Genomic DNA, 21,913 nt, shown 5'->3' on the forward strand with positions numbered 1-21,913 from the left:
AGTCCAAATGGAAAATAAAATCCTCCTTTTTTTTTTTTTTTTAAATTCTGCCTTATCATAATTCAAATTGGTAAACTAAGCCGGCGTTGGATAATGCTTGTGCTATGCTTACAGTGTTTGGGAGTCTTTGGTTATTCGTAGAGTGTGGGTGGGTCATTTTTTATGGGGAACTTTTGTATATATTTTTTTGGTTGACTGTAAATTCCAGGTGGAACAGAAATGATAGGGGGAATGTCACATGGAACACTTGAGACTAAATTTCTGTTCAAATGTGAAATGAGGCCAATTGTTTGGAGAACCGTTTTGAGAAGTTCACTCGTAGACAGATAGGTTTTAGTTACCTAAAAAAAAAATCATATAATGTGTAAAGGAATTATTAGTAAAAATAAATTGCTAAAGTGCAGTTTATGCACCTTTTGGATTTAGTACGATAATATTCTTTAAAGAATAGTCATTCTCCTACATATTCCCAATTTTGGCAGCACCTACACACCCACAAAAGAGGGAGTTCGGGTACATCACTACTATGTATTCTCTGAAGAAATTATTGTTGACAAATTATATATTTTTGTGACTGACTCCTAAAGACAAAAGTAAACTGTGATGATTTTGTTCACTATATAGTATATAAATATTTTTTTTTATGAAAGTATCATGTTATTTTTATATATCCTTATATATTATGTCTTCATGAATACAGCAATCGTATGGAATTAAAAAAGATTCCTTTTAATAGAACCTAATTCAGCTTTCCAGCACATACCTACACGTTGTAATTGTAGTAAGTAGTGTTCTGACGGATTTTACTTTTGCAGTTTTGGCGTTATGGAGATTGGGTTGACGTGGTCATTGATGACTGCCTGCCAACCTATAACAACCAGTTAGTATTTACCAAGTCTTCTCAGCGCAATGAGTTCTGGAGTGCACTCCTGGAAAAAGCTTATGCAAAGTAAGTACCGGTTAATTCCGTTTGATTGTCACACTATAAAAATAATTCATGAACTGTAAAATATGCCAGTGTTACAATGTGCCTAATGGTCTGCCTTGTTGTATAACAAAAGAGCACATTGTTTGGCTGTTTAGTAATTCAATACCTGTATACCCATTGATTTGTTGTTTACCACCATTACTCCTTGTAAAAATCAATAAAAAAAAGTTTTGTTTAAAAAATAAAATAAAAGAATACACCCTAACATGTCTTTGTTCTGGATTTTGGAACTGCCTCCATTAAATTGCTCTGCGTTAGAGGATTGTGGGTCTGGCTGGAAAACGCACAGTGTGAAGCGTAAAAACGACACGTCAAAGTTCACCGTACTACTACTTAAAGGACCCTCCCTTTTCATTTACTCTATTCCATTGTTCTTCTAAAATACTGCTCAGTTTAGGCTCCTTTATTCCTTATTAATTATAAAAGTGAGTAGACACAGGGGAGGGTGTTTATTACTTGTCACTTTTATGTGTTTCTATGTTTTATTACATTGATTGACAAGAAATGCTTCCCATACAAATGCACCTGAATGGTTTCCACCATATCTGAGGACATGTAAAAACAAGTTTTTGCCAGGAGACAAATATTCATCATCATCATCACCATTTACTTTATTTAGCGCCACTTATTCCGCAGCGCTGTTCAGAGAACTCGCTCACATCAGTCCCTGCCCCATTGGAGCTTACAGTCTAAATTCCCACACATACACACACACACACACACACACACACACACAGACTAGGGTCAATTTTGATAGCAGCCAATTAACCTACTAGTATGTTTTTGGAGTGTGGGAGGAAACCGGAGCACCCCGAGGAAGCCCGCGCAAACACGGGGAGAACATACAAACTCCAAATATTGCGCTAAACAGACAGCAAAACTGAACCTTTTCCCCACCTTGAATGTCATTTAAGGAAATCTTGTACTGGCAAAACACAATCTCATTTTGCATATAAGTGCAGTTCTATGCATATCTGTGTACTGAACCTGGACTCGGTAAGAAATGTACCGATCCGCTCAACCTTCCCTTCACAACAGGGGCGCACCCCTGGGGGGTTTTCTGGTGCCTGGAAAGTCCCTCCCAGCCTGCTGCACTGTATGCTTGAGGTGGTTTGCCCAGTGTATTTGATGGGGACCGGAATTGGTGTGTATGATGGGGATAGGAATTGCCTGTGTATATGATGGGGATAGGAAGAGCTGGAGAGCAGCCCAGCACTGTCTAAAATTATAGACACGCCTCCATGTATACTGTCCATGCCTATTGGTGACATGGCATGGAAACCTTTCTCTAGAAATCCTACATTTGCCCCTGCACAAGATGAGAAACTTTACACCCATCTTGGCAACCAAATGTGCGCGACCTCACAATATAACCTGCAATTTTGCACTTTCATAAATAACCATTACAAGAGTAACTCCCTCATACTAAAAAAATATTGTAAAATGTATTTTTTTTTTAAAGTTTTCAGAATAACTTAATATTCACAGGTGATGTTTCATCACAATTTTCACTGCATAACTTTAGAGAATGAATTTAAAATGTTTTTAAACATCTTTATTTTTAAGAGTTGAAAACTGTATTATGAGTACAGCCATATAATAATGGTGAAAAAAAAAAAATCACCTTTTAATGAAGCAAATAAAACACCGACTTTTAACAAACCGTTTCCAATCCAAGTTCCAAGTCAGAAATACATTGCTTTAATTGTTTGTGTATTCTTCATTAAAGAAAACCCATTAAAACATACATTAAAACATGTGTAAAGATTTAATCATTTATTTGTGAACTCGACTGAATATATGTTCGGCATAAATATGTTTTGATTCTAATATGGAAATTATAATGACAATAGCTCACATTGCTCAATGATTATTTTAAGATTGTTGGCAATTTGTCAATATATAATATTAATACAACCATTGTGAAAAAGCTCCAGGAAAAATATATTTTATCAACTAGTAAAATTCGCGATCAGCTTCGATCTGTTTATCGAACTCCATACTTGCACTTTCAAAATTCTCAGTAAGGGGCAGTGAATACCCCTGTATGGCCAGGACCCCTAGTTTTCACTTGTTGGGAGAAGAACATATTTTATTCAGATATTCTGGCTACTTGCTCTTTCTTCCAACCTTCCTATCCCATGTGTATAGTGATAATAAATGTTGTGAAGGTTACACAAAATTCTGTTTTGCTATCATGATGAAATAAGGGCTGTGCACTTATTTATCTTAGTCCTTGGCCTGTAGTAAACCATTTAGTTCATAAGGTGAAGTATTTAGGGATAACTGTGGCTCCATCCTGGGCCATCTTAACAACATTATAGGCCCCCGGGCAAAGCAGTGCACTGGGGCCCCTACATATATATATATATATGAGATACAGATATAGATAGATAGATGTACTTGCTCAGTGACCCTTGAAGGGTTTTTTTGCAGGTTTTTTCTTTTGCAGGATTATTTATTCTAATTAAGAGCCCTGCCTATGGGGCCCCCTTGCCCATTTAGCCCACAGGCACCTGCCCATCGTGCCCAATGGAAAAGATGGCCCTGGCTACTGGCTACTACTAATCTGATCTTCACTCCTGAAGTAACACAATGTACACAAATGTGGCCAAACTCATCATATTCCACATAGTGTTAATACATCTAGATATCGGATATCCTCCTGTGTGGACCTTGCTTGGTTTAATGTCACCGTGTACACTGGATTTGTGCACCAAATCATGAGTGCGATACTACAGATTTAACAATATTTAGCAGTCCTGTTGTTGGTGACCTGCATGGACTGTAGACTTTGGAGGTCAGCAAGAACAGAGTACTGAAGACTGTCCATCCCTTCCAGAGAACTATCATTTTCAATATTGTAAAGTTGTTTATTCATTGTCCAACCGTGTAGACCTGCTTTCCACAGGAGTCCATTGGGGCATATGTAGAACAAAAACAGAGGAGCTACGAAAATAGTATAAGAATAACTTTATAGAAATAAAATGTAATATGGGACAGTGTGCTGCCCGGCTGCTCTGATTGTGTTTTAAACACAATCAGAGCAGCGGGACAGCACACTTTAACTGCTGAACGGACCTGCACATACTGTGCAGCCGCCGGCAGCCTTAGAACACAGAAAGGGGGCGGGGCCTAAATCACCCCCCTAAAATCGCCCCGGGTAGGGCAAATGTCTGGCTCCGCCCCTGAATAAGCCTAACATTGTGTACTGAAGTCTGCAAACGTAGCGCATATTGAACTTGTCAAGATCATTATACTTCACATTTCCAGACATTGGTACACTGTATTGAGCCAAATACCCAGAATTCCTGCTTGTTGCATATGGAATACTATGTTTATAAACAAACTCAAAGTCTCTGATATTACATATCTAGATTAATTGTGCTGCTGCTTTTGTCCTTATTTACACTACATATTTGAATAACCTATATGCCTTATTATAAGTAAAATTATATTAACAAGGTTTTTATTATGTCACTTCTATGGACATTGTTGCCTTGGATTAAACAGATTGCTTCTCATTTTCTAAGTGTTACATAAAGTCTTGATAACATAGGAGAACTGTTATTGTATCTTTGTCCCATTGTCTATTTAAGGTTGCACGGATCTTATGAGGCGCTCAAGGGTGGAAACACTACAGAGGCCATGGAGGACTTCACTGGGGGGGTGACGGAATTTTATGAGATTAAAGATGCACCAAAAGATTTGTTTAAAATCCTGAAGAAAGCTTTTGAGAGGGGCTCACTCATTGGATGTTCAATTGATGTAAGTATAAGGAAACATAAGACGGGAGTACTATTGCCAGTGGTAACCCTTTGATATAAAGCCCTATTGCCGGAGGAAATACCCGTTTTTGCCGGCAATAGGGCTTTTTGTCCTTTTAAAATATTTTCCCCTATATAATATTAACATTTGCTTCTCTCTCTGAAGTACCACAACAGTTGATGACTGTGCCCTATTGTGACCCAATATACTCCTGTCCTTTGTTTCACTCATTAGTCCCCTGAATTATTATTGTTGGGTATTTGTGGTGTATTAAGCTGCGTATTATACACACTTTGTTTTATGTCAATTTTTGCCCTTTATGACACTTATGTAAGTGGTAAAGTTGATCATTGGGACTGAACTATATATGTGTTTACTAATCTTAGTTTTCTCTTATTGATCATTTGAACTAATGTGAGATGGCTTATTATTATTTTAAAACATATACAAGACCACTTTGAAAGCAATTGCTACACTTCAAGAGATCAACTTGTATCGTGCAATCATTGGAGAACATGTAAATTAAGAAATGATGCTTGTCTGTGAAATTGGAAATGTGTTTGACTAGTTAAAAAAAATCTAAGAGATCTTGCAGCAATGTATGTTTACCAAGCATATGTATTTACCAACTAGTGCATTAAGAAAATGCTGGTGATGGTATCTGACATGCTATGTGTAACCAGTATTGGTATTTGCCTGGTGGGATCAATGGAGTGCCCTCCACTGATACATTTGTGTTATATTTCTGTGATTTCTGCTCCCATCTGCAGGTGAAAGTTGAAGTGGGTATGTGGTCATTGGAACCAATGTGTTCCATCCCCATCCCCATTTACATGCTTTTACTAGCATTAAAAGAATCTAGTGGAAGCATTATTTATTTATTTTTTATGCCGATGGGTAACTTGCTTATATTACTTTAAAGTGGTGCAATGTATTATGTCCCATTCTTTTTCAGTTGCATAAATGCAGTGTTCTGATATTTAATTATAATTTCACTGCACAAAATTGTACTGATAGGTGGGACATACAGATTTAGAGTAACTAATACATTACTAATTATAGAAACCAATCTATGTCACCTTTTTAAGGGCTTATCATTTTCAACTATAGCTCTTTTTATATATCTGTGTCTCCTTTTTATATACTACAACAAAGTCATTTCAAAAGAAGCATAGAAAAACTGTATCAGAAGAACAGGTGCATTAATTAAACTTGAGGGTGTAAATATATAAATATATATGTTCTATTCATACTAATTTCTTCAAGTTATCATATTTAAGCACATTTAGCTTGGGTCAGCTTGCTGGCACATGTATATTATTAAGAGAAACATGGTAACATAAATACATCTTCTGTATTCTTTTTATTTTGTTTTGCCCAGGCTCATATTAGTTTACAGCAAAACATTACTCTTGAGTCCACCAATTAAAGTGGTGATAATTACGATCCATTTGTGATGCCAACAGCTGCCCCTGAAGGATTCTGGGAGATTTTATTTTTGCTTTACTAATTCAGATGCAACACCTGTTTCTATAAATCTATCTACACTTGAGTTGTGTTATGGTACAGCTGACCCCATATGTTCCTCTAATTATATTTAACTTTGTTTTAACTGGCCATACTACTTGAGCGCACTCAAGTGATATCATAGTACCAAATGCCTCAAAAATGCTGATCTTTAACAGAGACCGCGTAGGTCACTTGAAAATAAATACATACATACATAAAGAGGTCAATCAATAGCCAAAAAAAAACCAAAAGCAAATTAATGACAACATATATCAATATTCGCAATGCTGTTTCCAATAATTTACCTTTTATGTTAATATTTACTTTGTGCTCCTTATACACAGGTAATAATTAATTGAATCCATGTTTATTTTCTTTTAAGGGGTGTAAGAGCCAAATACTAAGTTAACACAAGCACAACAGCATGCAGTTGTCGTTGTTGGAGATTATTTAATAAAGTTGTGTTGTAACCCGTAGCAACCAATCAGATTCTGTCCTTTGTTGTGTTTAGAAAATGAAAGCAAATGTTGATATTTTATCGCATTATTCCGTGTTACTAAGTAAGCTCCATTGTGTTACATTACTGTTACCAGAGTGCAAACTGAAGACATATTGCACATTTGTGGAGTCCAAAGCATATGATATAATGGGTGAGCAAAGACACCAGTTTTGTCCCGATGTGTATTGACTATGTCATGTCATGGCCTTTAGCATGACATTTCATTGTATTGTCCTGCAATTGTAACCTACTTCGAGAAACACAAGAATTGCAATGTTCCTGGACCAAATAAATTTTTACCCTAGAACAAGAGAAACTATTAACTATTATTGCAAATATCTAGATACTTTCCATGTATTTCAATATTCTAGACATAGATTTTCTTTAGCTTATCCTAACCAATGTGCTCTCTGTTGCTGATGCCAGGACAAAAATGAGTTTTCCTATGGGATGGCTCCCCCCGCTGATATGGGGGAATCATTAATGCGAATGATACAGAGTGTGGGTGACACGCAGCCTGGTTTTGATGGAACAGGCTTGGACCCAAAGCCAGCTGTGGTTTGTATACTCCATGCATGGTATGGTGACTTTACAGAAATGTAATATGCTCCATGTCTGTTTACTGTCCTACGACTTTACATTTACGCCCAGATTTAGGGGTCTATTTATTAAATCGATAAGGCTAATTTCCTACAGCCATAGTTTTAATTGATTTTCATTTCTTTTCGCCTTCTCAAGATTGTGGCAGTATTTGTAAGGCTGTGATCCTTGCTTTGCATGGGGAAGATATCGCTGGAACGGCTATCACCGGGTGTAACCCCTGGATGTATAGGCTGAAGCCCAATCAACAGCAAAAACACCAGTTTTCGCCAGGGATAGGGAATATTTAGTAAATAGACCCCTTAGATACAGAAAATATATCACTATGGTACCAATCTTTTGTTTTGCATTCATTGGAATCTTTTTCAGGTTGCATGGCTTAAAATTACATTTATAGTGTAATGTTTATAGAAAAAATACTTATTGATGTGGATGCACCCATACTATACTGGAGTTATTAAAACATCACATAATCATTTGTTTAACTATCTATTTGTTCAGATCAGAACAGCGTTTTTATAATCAACTGTTCATTGAGTATCAATGACAGGAACCATCTCTTAACATCTAGTAATGTATCCCCTTATTCTCATTTATATGCAGTGGTAGTAGTACATGCAATAATAGAGACCGCCAAAGGTGAATAACTGAATAAATATTTCATTTCTGGAATCAAACACTACATTGTGTATAATGTGCTATTGGATTCTAAACCATTTTCTGGCCCAATTTAAAAATGTGAGATTCAAAGGACAATATATATACACTTACACAAAGATATCTCTTGATATGATAGTCTATTATATATTTGCTAAAAGATTAGCTGGATGCAATGTCTTAAGTCCATGGGCTAGATTTACTAAGCTGCGTGTTTGAAAAAGTGGGGATGTTGCCTATAGCAACCAATCAGATTCTAGCTGTCATTTTGTAGAAGGTACTAAATAAATGAAAGCTAGAATCTGATTGGTTGCCATAGGCAACATCCCCACTTTTTCAAACACGCAGCTTAGTAAATCTAGCCCCTTGTCTCTTTAACCATTACCTACAATAAAAAAAAAATGTCCTTGTAATTTAAGACTAGATTTACTAAAGGGCAGTTAGTCAGTGGTTTCCTTCACCGAATTTACTAAAGGCCAAACCGCCAGTTAAAAGGCTGAAAACCACAGTTTAGCAAAACACCACTTTGCAAATTGGCATCGCGATTTTTAACATGTTCAAAATACAAACAGTCAGATTACTAAGCTGCTGTTTTACAAAACGCCCAAAACAAGAGGTGGTTGTGAGAGGCGAGATGGCGCAGACTGCAGGCTGCCCTTCAGAACATAAGAGGGGGCATTGGTGACTTGTGACTAATGGGGGCAATCATTATATATTGATTAAGGGGCAAAATTAATTTATAATTAACTTAGGGGGCAAATTTTCTTTTTCATTTTATTAAGGGGGCAATATTATTTTATTCCAAAATGAGGGGAATATGAATACTTTATATAATTATTTTAAATGGGCAATACTATTTCATTGCTAATGGCTTAAATTATTTATGACGCACACATGTGGCACTGCATAGTGCCCCATAATATAATGCAATTATTGCCCCCTTAATACAATGAAAAAGAAAACTTTACTTCATAAGTTAACTATAAATTTAACGTTGCCCTTTAATCAATAAATAATTATTGCCCCAAACCTCTTAAGTCAATGATGGCTCCTCTTATGTTCTGAAAGGCAAGATCGCTCAATCAGCATGTTTGAGGTATCAAGCCAATCAGAAGCAGGCATAGAAAAAAACTTTTTCTTCCGAGTGATTTGATGTCAGTATTCACCAAAACGCTGGCAGTTTAGCTGATTTAAATCCACCTCACATCACCAGTCATTTAACCCTATAGTAAATGCAACGGCCTGGATCACTAAACTGCTGGCGATGTGTGGCGATTTAAAACTGCCACCAAACACGATTATTAGTGTGTGTGTGTATATATATATATATATATGTTAACCCGTGCATGATACTCGTGCATTCTAGACAAATCAAGCTACTTAAGGTGTTAAAAAGGTTCTTGTCTTGCATTTGGGCCTAGCCCAGGCCTCCTCAGGGGAAGAGCGTTACTTCCCGATGCAAGCACCTTTTTTTAACGTGGTTTTGTCCACATGTCACCACCTCATCATTTTTCTCCCATCACTTCATCCTTCATCTTCATCGCCACATCCTTCATCAAGCTACTTAAGGTGTTAAAAACTCCCCACTGTCACCCCCGGTAACCACCAACCACTCCCAACTGTCACTTCTCCTTCAAGAAATATATAGGTCAGTGAATAACTCTGCCCAGCAGGTGGCGCTGCCGCTTTTTTTTTTCACACACGCCTCTAGGCATTTATATAGTAGATACCCCATAATGTTTATAGATTAATCTTCCCTAGTTAGAAATATATTTTTGCTTTACTGCCTTTAATAAATTGTTACATTAAATTCACTATTTCCATGGCCCCCGAGATAACATCTTGTTTTACTCTTGCTACATCAGTGTACAGATGATTACATTCAATGTTTAATCTACCCTTTGTTTATCATAGTGCTATAAAGCATAGTTTGTAGCTTTTTACACAGTTTAACCAAATAAGGATAATACCTTTTAATTCATCTTCCTCAATATATCAGATAACAAAGAGCAAATACTTGTTTAAAGCATCACTAATCAACCATGAAACATTATTCAACTATATAATGACATGGTCACATGAACTGTGTCTTCAAACCACAATGTGTATTAAAGTGCACTACCTCTTATTAAAATATTTTACTAACATGACTCTTCCCCTAGCTGAAGCCCCGGGGCTGCTCCGCTCAGCCGGTATTCCTGGGGCTCCGCCGTTCCTCTTACAGCTCCGGCTAGGAGGGGGAGGCATGCTAGTAAAAGGTTTTCATAAATTTCCCAACTTTTGCAACTCTTTTCAAAGGTATGTTAAAGTTGAATACAATCAAGGTGTGAACTCAGTTTGGAAGTGGGCAAGGATTGAACAACCTGTAGCCATTCATATCATCAAAATGTTCACTTCAGCAAAAGCTGCATGTGCTGATTTGTTGTGTGTTTGTGTGTGTATGTGAATGTGTTAGTGAGGACAAGGGTAGTGTCATGATGTGAGAAGAGAAATTGAGACAGTCAGGAACCCCAGCTCCTTCTACAATCTCTCATTCTACGACATACAGACTGAGAGTTAGAGACTGGAAGGAGCAGGATCCCCATCAGCACAAAGTAGTGGAGGGAGGCTCCTGTCACAATGATGCAAGAAAACTGTAGTATCAAATGAACCTGTAGATGAAGCAAAATTCATACATCCTAAAATATTCACCTTCATACTGTATATTAAACAGAGCCAATTGTGTTGCCCTTATAATTCCTTTATGTAGCTCCTCTTGTATAAAAATTCAGACTAAACAGATGTCAGTTATGCTGGTAGCCCGTGCAACTAATGCAGATCCCAGTTTGTCTACAGCTTGATGACAAAGGCATTTTACTCATTTTTAATTACATTTGTACATTTGGTTTTGGACTCCTATAACTTAATTTTCAAATCAAGGCATTTTGTGGGGCTGAAATGGCTCTGTGGAATTCCTCCAAAATTCATTCTCCATCCCTTTACGTTCATTCTCTTCCCACCATATGAAACGTAATTTTGCATTTGGCAGAATATCAGGCAAATTATTGCAGCTATCCCGCATTTAGCCAGGAATGCCCTAATCTGCACCTCCCCTTACAATAGAAGGCGCTAAATCCTGCACTACTGCAGTTGCCTCTATTTTGACATTGTGGGTCATTCATTCACCCATGAAAACACAATTGTGTATAATTAGACATATCACAAAAGAAGGAAAGCACTTGTTTTTTTCGCTCTTGTAATTTTTCATGTTTGTAAATGGCGTTTCATGGAATGGTGGCTCCTAAGATAGGTCACAATCTCAAACACAAAGGAGAGCATGCCCCTTGAAACTTGCCCCTGTACTCTATCAATCTATCCAGATAATTTCTGTTACCTAGGAGTCTGCAAGCTTTCAGCAAATAAATGTGATAGAATTCTGGACCTGTGTAGTTACACTTTTGAAATAATTAAACTGTTAATTTTTAACTTATTCTATTTGTGCTAATATATATATATATATATATATATATATATATATATATATATATATATATATATATATATATATATATATATATATATATATATATATATAACATATAAGTTGTTTGCTACAACTCATACTCTATTAGCATTAATAGTCACTGTATATTTGCATCTAAGTTTTTCCCTTACTATGAACAGTCACATTGCGGCCAGGTTTGAGATTCAGTGTAGTCATTAAATGCTATTTTAAATCTTATATATTGGGTGGAACAATAAGTCTAGCATGGCTATATACTGCATGACTACGAGTGTATAAAGTGCAGTTTGTGTCTTGGTAATATGTGGTTTTCATGAATTGCTATTTAGATTCTCTTGTAGCTTGTCTTAATTGTGTCTGTATTCTTGTAATGACAAATCTCGGAAATCGTCCCCCTAAGGCTACATATGATTAATTCCAATGTTTAATACGGTTGTTAATGTTGGCAAGTATGTCGATTTGCTTTTGTTAAGTGACTAATATACAGGAATAATGTGTAATTGTTTTTTGATCTTTGTCTCACTGGTATTTCCTTGATGTTTCAGTCTATTGTACCTGCACAATTTGAGACCCGCATGGCCAGTGGACTGGTTAAAGGCCATGCGTATTCTGTAACAGGAGTGGAAGAGGTATGACTTGATATAATCCTACTACTGGTACAACATATGGATTTGCTGGGGAAAATGCTGAATGATGTTCTGTATTACTCTAATTTATATGATGTTGAGGTGTTAAGTAGATACTAGTTTTGTCTCCCATCCTTATAGCCTCATACGTGATAACTGAAGGATCCTTATTTCCCTAGAATGTTTACAATATTCTTGGGTGGTTGCCGTATACTTTACAAACATACACCAGGTTTATATTAGGTTTTCATTTTCACTGTAATACCACATTGACGTCTTTTCTTCAGATATAATTTGCCTATTTTGACCTACTTAGAAATCATTGAAGTATCTGTAGTATTACTTTTTATACCACTTCTTGAACCATTTTTTTCCCAGAAAAATATTGCTTGTGGGCAAGGTCATACTCTTGCTAATCTGATCGTCAACGTGTTCACAGTAGAGTACAGGAGATGAGTGTACAGATTATGTTGGAGGCTGTGACCTGCCTACTTGTGATTCTGTTAGTGAGGACAAGGCAGCCCATGACAGGGTCAGTGTCATGAAGTGAGAAGAAAGCTGCAAACTGAGAGTATAATAGGGGAAAGAACAGGTTTATCAATCAGAACACAGGAGTAATGTGAGGTCCCTGTGAAACTGACAAGATTGTGGAGTCCTATGCAAAAACACAAAGATCCAACTTGTTTACCTCTTGAAGATGTTTTTAAAATTTTTTATTTTTTACATTTATTTCTTATTACTTTGTATTCACCAGTCTCCTATTTTTCCTACTAACAATATTAGACAAGATGGTGTTGGCTAAGGGGTATATAGATGCAGGGGGTATTGACGGGCCTACTGCAAGAGCAACCAATGCAGGTGTCTGGGGGCTGTGGTTGTTGGGATATCCTCATATGAAGGCCCCTGCTGTTCTCTCTATGTGTAGGGGCCACCACATGCTCAGTGAAGCCCCATTGGCGCTTTCAGTTTCAGAACTGAAAGCTCCATTGGGACTTCATTGTGTATGTCCAGCCACCGCACTTGCTCAGAAGAGTAGAACAGGGCCTCCAGAGGGAAGGGCCTTATTCTGGAAGCCCAAAAAGTTTTTTCTATGGGGCTCAGTTATCCAGTGTCATGCCCCTGGCAGACGGTGTACATTTAATAACGTATTCCAGAAGAACCAACTTTAAATTTAAACAAGCCTGTGTGAGCTTTGGTGAAGCAAAATACTTCAGTTGACTTAACAGATGGAAGTTGTCTATGAAGCCTTTGGGGTAGGGCATGTCCTAGGTCAACTTTAAATTTCAGTGTATAAATAAAGTTATCAAGTATTTTTGTCCATGACAAAAAAGCCAGTATTTTCTTTATGTGCAAAATAATAAACCAATTGACACCCCTTGCATTGTAACATGATTTGTCCAGGATCAAATTTACTCCTTTTTTTTTGTTTTGCTCTCCTTAATCACTCGGGCCCAGTGTATGTTCTGTATCCAGTGTTTATAGACATTTATAATAAATATTTTGCATATTTTGATTTATGCGTCTTTTGATACAGACACCATTTAAGGGAGATAAAGTAAAGCTAGTCCGTCTAAGGAATCCCTGGGGACAAGTTGAATGGAATGGATCCTGGAGTGACAAGTAAGACTTGTACTACTGTACTCTAATATGACATTTTTTTTCTTTTCAAAATACAGTTAAAATAAATATTCTATCATATTACATGCGAATACATTATTTCATTATGATTATGTTTTGTCTATACTTTTCTGCAGCTCAAAGGAGTGGACAATAATTGATAAATCAGAAAAATCACGTCTACAGCACCAGATAAAAGAAGATGGCGAGTTTTGGTATGATAAACAAATACATAATACCAGACTTTCTATTGGGTTTTTTTTCTTTACGTTTAGGAACAATATTTTATTTACATAACTAGAAAAATATTTATATGGAAATAGTATATATCTGCTGAATACAATATTGTAAGGATCAGCCGGCAGCTACATAGAGACATTTCTTGGCGTCCTACAAATGGTCACTGATAAAATAAGCTAAAGAGTATAATATATCATTGTACATTTCAGTCCCCTCTAAATCTAAAAGTGGTAACAACCAGAGGATTTCCAATGGCATTTCTCAGAAGGGATTTCTCTAAAAACAGAGTTGCTTATTTGCAAATTGTCACTAGGGAAGTCCTTTTTTTTTTTTTTTGGTGAGGCTTATAATACACGCAGGACCTTAGCAAGGGGATAAAATACATTAAGCTTATTTTAGCATGTACTCATCTGTGATTTTATGGAGGTCATGCAGGGTTGATAAACAGTCATCAGTGCACAAATGTGCTCAAATGTCAATTTAAATTCAGGGGTGTTTTTTTTAGCTCATTGTTTATGGAGAGACCCAATTCTGTCTTATATCAGAAATTCACCCCTTTTATAAACAGCCAAAATGTACCAGTTGTGTAGTCACAAACCACATATTGCTCATGTCTGATCAGTCTTTCAATCTACATGTATGTAATAAAGAATCTAACCGTTTGCATGATTTTTGTTTAGGATTCTGCAATACAGGAGACTTTATATTGTATATTGCTTTTTATTCAAAGACTGAAATGTAATATCCCCATAAACAAAAGAAACAAGCAGCATGTATTAGTCAGACCCCCCAGTTGAATACTTTGAATGTTTTAGGTGTTTTTAAAGTAAAATTATTTATACCATTAAACTGGCAGATTTATTCAGGTTTTGTCATTCTGCAGCAGCTTTTTAACTTTTGTAATTATTTTTTGAATGATCCACCTCCATTTCCACCAGTTTGGTTGTTTACAATGCTATTAAGCCTTTCATTACTAGTGGTCATTTATGATCCGCAATGCTTCATACTATGCACCAGGACATCTGTTTGTCCAGTTAGGGCATTTCAACATTCCGGTCCACTTGGCGGTCTCTATAAACACCCTCATCAAATCTGTTCCTATGTTTCCCCGTTGGCAGAAACCGGCAAAATGTGCATGGTGTATGTATTGTCCAAGTTCAACCTGCTAACACTGTCATTCACGTAAACTTTTCACTTTTTTTTCCCAAATATAAAATTTGATTCAGTCTTATTTATGTGTATAATTAACCATGAGTGCGAAGGGACGTAATTTATTTTGTGTCACTTGTGTTTTTGAATGTTTTTATTTACACTGGTCGAAGTACGTCTACACATTAATTTTCCCACACAAGAGCAAATGGAAAGTAATAAATGTGTCCCATTAAAAGTATAGGCTGAGACACGATCTGTGGTACCTTAGATGCTGGAAAAATGAAGCCGTTTTGCAGGCTGGATACGGATGAGCGTCTGTCCACGAGAAGTGGATATCCCGTAAATACGCCTAACTCCACCCCTCCCAAATGTTTTTGTATGCATACCAGTCACCCAACTTTTCCCATAGGCTTCTGCAAAAATCTTCACGCACTCAGGGCCATCTTGGTCCACAGATCCATATTCTTTGCTCAAAGGTAGAAATGTGATGTCACAAATCCCCATTTGAGTTGAATTATGGTGGCTTTTAGAAATGAAACACAAGCAGATGTTTTTTGTTCATTCTGATGTGTTTATTTTTGAATTGTTCCTGTTTTTTATAGAATGGCGTAACGTATTAATCATTATATGTTGCCTCATACTGACAAACAAATAAATGTTCTTGATCAGCAGCTTCCTTATACAGTATCTATATTATATACACCAATCTAAATGCAGCATGCAATCCATAGACATATAAACTATATTTGAATTAAACTGTTCTTACTTGAGAAAATTAACAATATACAACACAAAAGGAAAGTTGAACTTCTCTGTTTTATACAATTATGTCATACTGGTCCCTGTGCAATCCTTGTTACCTGTTTGAGCTTTCATTTTCACTGGTTTACTTTCACTTATTAGGATGTCATTTGATGATTTCATGAAGAACTTTACAAAACTAGAAATATGCAATCTGACAGCAGACGCTCTGGAGTCAGACCAGCTCCAAACATGGACTGTTTCGGTTAATGAGGGCCGGTGGGTCCGAGGCTGTTCAGCTGGAGGATGTCGGAACTTTCCAGGTAGAACTTGTTTCTATATTAAATGGATGGAGCATAGAAATAATAAACACATAAAGTAAATTGGCATTCTATTATAAAAGTTAATTTTACTTGTAAGACTACTTTATAAGCTATGCCAATTTATACGCAGCCCATGTCTTTCAGTATCCTCAGTGGTGAATACAGAGCATGTACTGTATGTGGAGTCTGTTTGGGCATTTTCTCCTTTGAGAACTTCTGATAAAATTGGGTCTTGACAAACGAGGACCCCACGTAGAGAGCTTGATGTAGTTGAGCATAATGCACTAAACTCAAACTGGCACAAAACATAGGCCAAACTTCCAATAAAGTACTCAATCTGGTGTCAATGGAAATGGTAAAAGTCTCAGAAAAAAATAAAGCGTATGTTTAAATTAAATTGAGGATTTCTTTCTCAGCGCCATGAAATGCTTAAAATCATACTTGGCACATATTCTTGGCAGTAAAAGGTTTAAAGGGGATGTCTTATTTATCAGATTACTGAGAATTCCATATGCTTTGCAGATGTATATTCTTCTGGAATTCCCACCAATTTCAATATCTCTGACTTTACTTAAGGCTCTTTATACAGTGGTGCTAGAAAGTTTGTGAACTTTTTAGACTTTTCTGAATTGCTGTGTAAATGTAACATTAAAAATGTTGAGATCTTCACCTAAGTAATAACAATAGCCCTATAATTAGAACTCATTGCATCAAATAACAGACAAAAGGATTTACTTTTCATTCATTTATTGAGCAAAATGATCCAACATTAAATGTCTTTGTTGGAAAAAGTATGTGAACCTCAGTCAAGTGTGAGTTTGCGTGACCCTGTCCTGCATTTTTTTGTATATATATTTTATATTTTGAACTTGGTACAAGACATTATTGTAAACTTGTAAACAGCATTTCGAATAAATAAATCAAAATATAAAGATGTAAATTCAGCCAATTTGTCCAAATAAACGTGGGTAGGGAAAGATGTATGGGGGGGTTGTAGAAGTACAGGCTTGTGTTCTTCATTAATGGAGAAGAATGTGACAAACATCAAGGTGCGCTGGTGAGGAAGAGCCGGCTCTGGACAAGGTGGATGAATCAGGATAGAGATTTCAGGAGGAGAGTTAGGGGAGTAGTATTTAATAAACATAACCCTGAGTATTCACTGCCACAGTTATCTTCACCAAACAGATTTGTGAAGCAGATGTCATTCCTCAATCAAAGGAGTTTTCGGAGGACCTTTCTGTAGGATCATTTTGATCAATAAATGAATAAAACAAAGTGTTCCCTTGTGTGTGTTATTTGACTTATTGGGTTCTCTTTATCTATTTTTATGACTTAGATGAACATCTGAACACATTAAAGGTCATATTTATACAGAAATTCAGAAAATTCTAAAGTGTTCGCAAACTTCCTAGCACCAGTGTAAACCCCAAGTCTGTTCCTTAATATTTTGAATAATGTGAAGCTCGGATGTGACATTTGAAGGATCCCCTCTGATCTGATGGTGAAGACTGGGGTGTTGGTACTTAAAAATTGCATCTAAATGTACACCCCCTTTAATTTTGACATGTCATTAAATCATCTGTTTGGATTTTGATGATGACAGACACCTACTGGACCAACCCTCAGTATCGTCTGAAGCTCTTAGAAGAAGATGATGATCCCGATGACAATGAGGTTGTCTGTAGTTTCCTTGTGGCTTTAATGCAAAAAAATCGCAGGAAAGATCGAAAAATGGGTGCCAATCTTTACACTATTGGTTTTGCAATTTATGAGGTAACGAATTGTAAATTATCGTCTTAGTAAATTTATCATTTTTAATTGTTTGGTGTTAGCATGAACTTTATGGCACAAATTAAGCAAATTGTTGTAAATATTTTGCCGGCTTAATTTGCTTGAAATTTCCACATTTGTCGGAGGCCAAGTTGATTGCTCGGTTGATGACAATAATAGCCTATGTGGGCAGCTGTAAACATTGTGCTATTGAAATCTATGCACCGAAGGACTGGTTCTGTCTCCTTTTGGGATTCCAATTACTTGGCCAAATTTGATTTATAAAAGTGGACTTCTCTTTTAAGTGTAAACACTGTACAAATGTTCAGTATAATATGTAGCTCATAAGCACATGGGATACAATATGTTTTAATCCCCAGAATTGTTTTTTAATTCCTAAGATTATATGTGTTTAAGGATTTTAATTAGACAGCAGATTAAAAAATGAAATTAGGGGTAAAAAGTCAAGGATAGTCTGTGAGAGGTAAAAATATTCGGAGGTTTACTTAGTTTACAGCAGATGGCTTGGTAAACATCCATACATGTGTCCGCCAATGGAGACTCTGTGTTCTTATTAAGTTAGCCATTCAGATCCTCTGTGGTCATTATTGTGAACCCTAATGTCAAAGTTAGATCAGCATAAATCAAATTAATCAGACATATATTCATTAGACTATTTTCTTATCATCTTGACATTAAACATCTTTATTTTTAAAAAAACATCCTATCTTCCAAAAGTGCTTTAGTGTTAATATTGTTGATGGGAAATGTAAAATTAAATAAAGCCAAATTTTAATATTGTATTTCACGATCTCTAAATCATTTCATGGCGGCGGTTTCCAAACTGTGCGCCGCGGCTCTCAGGGGTGCAGCGGCGATGTCACTGGGGTGCCGCGGGCCAGCCATAAAAAAAAAAGAGCACATAAACTTACCAATCCGCCGGGCGCCGGGACCCAGCAGCCTCCTCCCGGCTGCTGGGTCCCGGCGCCCGGCCGATTGGTAAGTTTATGTGCTCTTTCTTTTTTTTATGGCTGGGAGAAGCAGAGGAGGACATAGGGAAGCGGAGGAGGACATAGGGAAGCGGAGGAGGACATAGGGCAGCGGAGGAGGACAGCGGGCAGCAGAGGAGGACAGCGTGCAGCAGAGGCGGGCAGCAGAGTGACAGAGGGCTGCAGAGGGGGGCAGCGTGACAGAGGGCAGAGGAGGGGGACAGAGGGCAGAGGGGTACAGCGTGACAGAGGGCAAAGGAGGGGACAGCGTGACAGAGGAGGGGGACAGTGTGACAGAGGGCAGAGGAGGGGGACAGAGGGCAGATGAGGGATACAGCGTGACAGAGGGCAGTGAGAGGGGACAGCGTGAGAGATGGCAGAGGGGGCAGTGTGAGAGGGGGCACAGTGACTGGATGCAGAGGGGGCAGTGTGTCTGGATGTAGAGGGGGCATTTTTGCATACAACTAAATAAGTATTTCTGTCCTGACCAGGGGCGGATCTAGGCAACTACTCTACCCGGGGCAATTTTAGGAGGGGCGAATTAGGCCCCGCCCCCTTTCTAATTTCTAAGGCTGCTGACGGCTGCACAGTATGTGCAGGTCCGTTCAGCATTGGCAGTGTGCTGTCCCGCTGCTCTGATTGTGTTTAAAACACAATCAGAGCAGCCGGGCAGCATACTGTCAATGCTGAACAGACCTGCAGTGTGCAGCCGTCAGCAGCAAGCCCCTGGTCCTGACCCCCCCCTGGTCCTGACCTAAATACTTATTACATTTTTTTGACCCAACTACTTCTAAAACAGGACTGCTCAGTAATTATTTTGGAGGGGTGCCTTGAAAAAATTTAGAGACTCTAAGGGTGCCTTGAACTGCAAAAGTTTGGGAACCACTGTTTTATGGTATCTTCTAGTATGCTATCTAACGGCTAGAGATGACCAAAACTCCCTTGGTTTAGCTCACGGGAAAATTCATTAGGTTGGGCCAACATTTTTATTTTTGATTGATAAATGTTTTATTGCAATAAAAAATTTGCAGAATTTGTTATTTTTTTACTTTTTATATAAAATGTTGCTGTTAAAAATTATGTTTACATTTTTTAAAAAAATTTAATTTTTCAGCTGACTTTTATGAACTGATTTGCCAGTCATAAACCACTCAATTGCAGTAAAACACCAATTATTTTTAAAATGTTTTAAATTATCTTTCACAAAGAAAATGTAAGTTTAAAAAATCTTTTTTTGAGTTTTGTGGCTTAACGATGTATTTTATAGCGGTCCTCTTTTCAACATAAATTAGCCAAATTTTTTAGTTATTAAAAAATGAATGGTAAAAGTAACTAACCTTTAGCCATATAATCTATCATTTGTAAGCTTTATTGATATTAATTTGGTGAAAAACTATATGTACATTAGACAGGGAGAGGAGTAAACAAGATTCCATGAAAGAAAGGTCTTTTGGAACTAAAAATATTCTTTCTGCTAATTTAGCAAATATGGCTTTATATTGTTAACACCAGAGCATCAAACTTCTAAACCTGCAATAATGTATATACATATATACTTTACATACATTGGCACTTTGTTGTTGTTTTTATAAGGAAAGTAATGTATGTGAGTTACTGTTTTATGGAATGTGATCATACAACCTGAACTAGGGATGATTTGGATAAAAAAATATTATAACCACTCTGTAAAGTGGTTTAACTTAACAATTTAATGTAGCTTCTAAGAAATAATTTGAGTGTGAATTATTTTCTTTCATTTGTTGGGTTACAATAACAAAGGAATGTTCATATTGTTCACACCCTCTATTGCTGGAATGTTCAGCTGGTGTCCTGTGGGCAAAATGTGGTCATCCAAGCCATTTCTGTGACTCATGAGAAACTCTATATACTCTGTAGTCTAGTATATTTTGTTTAAATAGCATCTGACCCTTGAGCGTGGTTCACCTTCTGGATAACACTGGTCTATTTGATTTAATAACTTCTAATTGCATATACATACTTTATATTGTCTTTGTTTTCTTCCCCTCCCAAGGTTCCGAAAGAGGTAGGTTGTGGAATGGATAAGTAACAAAAGTGTCTGAAGATGGTTGTTTTGTGGCTTTTCTCCCCACTTGGAACCTATCCAATTGGGTCTGTTTGCAGTGTCTTAATGCTTATGACTATTGTGCATGAGTGAGTGATGTAATCTGCTACTAGCAGTGGTTTCCAAACCTATCCATATGAACCCCAAGCAATAAACTACTGATATGACCTAATACAGGGACACTATCTGACCTTCTGTCCCACAGACACAACACAATCATTCATTAAATATTAGACATGACACCAAGCAGTGGGAAGTATGTGGACATATCCATTTATTTAAAATCTTGCATTGAAATCACATTTCCGCCTACTACTATTCTCACCAAACGACGACCTCTCCTAATCCAAACTGGTCACCTGACACCCATCCTGGTAACAATCCAAAACCGGGTTATAATAACTAAAAGTGGATGGGCGAGGATACCTATTCAGGATCACCAGCTCGCCAGGCCCCAGGGCTCCCCCCAAATATAAACATATAGCACCATTTTAACCAAGGGCAGCCAATAAAACCCCTCCCCTTAACCACAACACAGGCTGTGACAGACATCAAAACCCACAAAATCCACATCTCAGTAATTACCATATATTCTCATCTTTATATTCTTATGTATATATCCCTTATCATCAGTTATTTGTTTTTGAAAATGAAACTATTGATGCAATATTACAACAATTAACAATGCTGACCACCTAGTTCTACCCACAGTGCCTAAACCGTGTATTGGGCGGGATTCTGTCTGCGCTTCGTTTTGGAAAGAGGGTGAGGGCTTGCCTTCTATTTTTATATATGCCCGCCTCTTCCAGGCGTGCACTGCACAAACTTCCCTCGCTGACGCTGAAAGGT

The 21,913-nt window shown here is 37.2% G+C and overlaps 1 protein-coding gene across 6 annotated transcripts in view; it reads left to right on the forward strand.

The window, feature by feature from the left end:
- The window catches only part of CAPN3 (calpain 3), a 111,831-nt gene that overhangs the window by 53,228 nt on the left and 36,690 nt on the right, over nucleotides 1–21,913 (forward strand). For 3 of the 6 annotated variants that reach the window (XM_075192442.1, XM_075192438.1, XM_075192440.1), the window contains exons 4-12: nucleotides 816–949; nucleotides 4,588–4,756; nucleotides 7,191–7,322; nucleotides 12,069–12,152; nucleotides 13,684–13,769; nucleotides 13,904–13,981; nucleotides 16,062–16,222; nucleotides 17,826–17,995; nucleotides 21,014–21,025. In XM_075192442.1, the coding sequence (XP_075048543.1) occupies nucleotides 816–949; nucleotides 4,588–4,756; nucleotides 7,191–7,322; nucleotides 12,069–12,152; nucleotides 13,684–13,769; nucleotides 13,904–13,981; nucleotides 16,062–16,222; nucleotides 17,826–17,995; nucleotides 21,014–21,025 (1,026 nt within the window). The remainder of the gene's footprint in view (nucleotides 1–815; nucleotides 950–4,587; nucleotides 4,757–7,190; nucleotides 7,323–12,068; nucleotides 12,153–13,683; nucleotides 13,770–13,903; nucleotides 13,982–16,061; nucleotides 16,223–17,825; nucleotides 17,996–21,013; nucleotides 21,026–21,913) is intronic. The other 3 variants (XM_075192441.1, XM_075192439.1, XM_075192443.1) reach the window with 3 other exon arrangements.

The sequence above is a fragment of the Mixophyes fleayi genome, chromosome 12, assembly GCF_038048845.1.
Source record: "Mixophyes fleayi isolate aMixFle1 chromosome 12, aMixFle1.hap1, whole genome shotgun sequence".
NCBI classification, from domain to species: Eukaryota; Metazoa; Chordata; class Amphibia; order Anura; family Limnodynastidae; genus Mixophyes; species Mixophyes fleayi.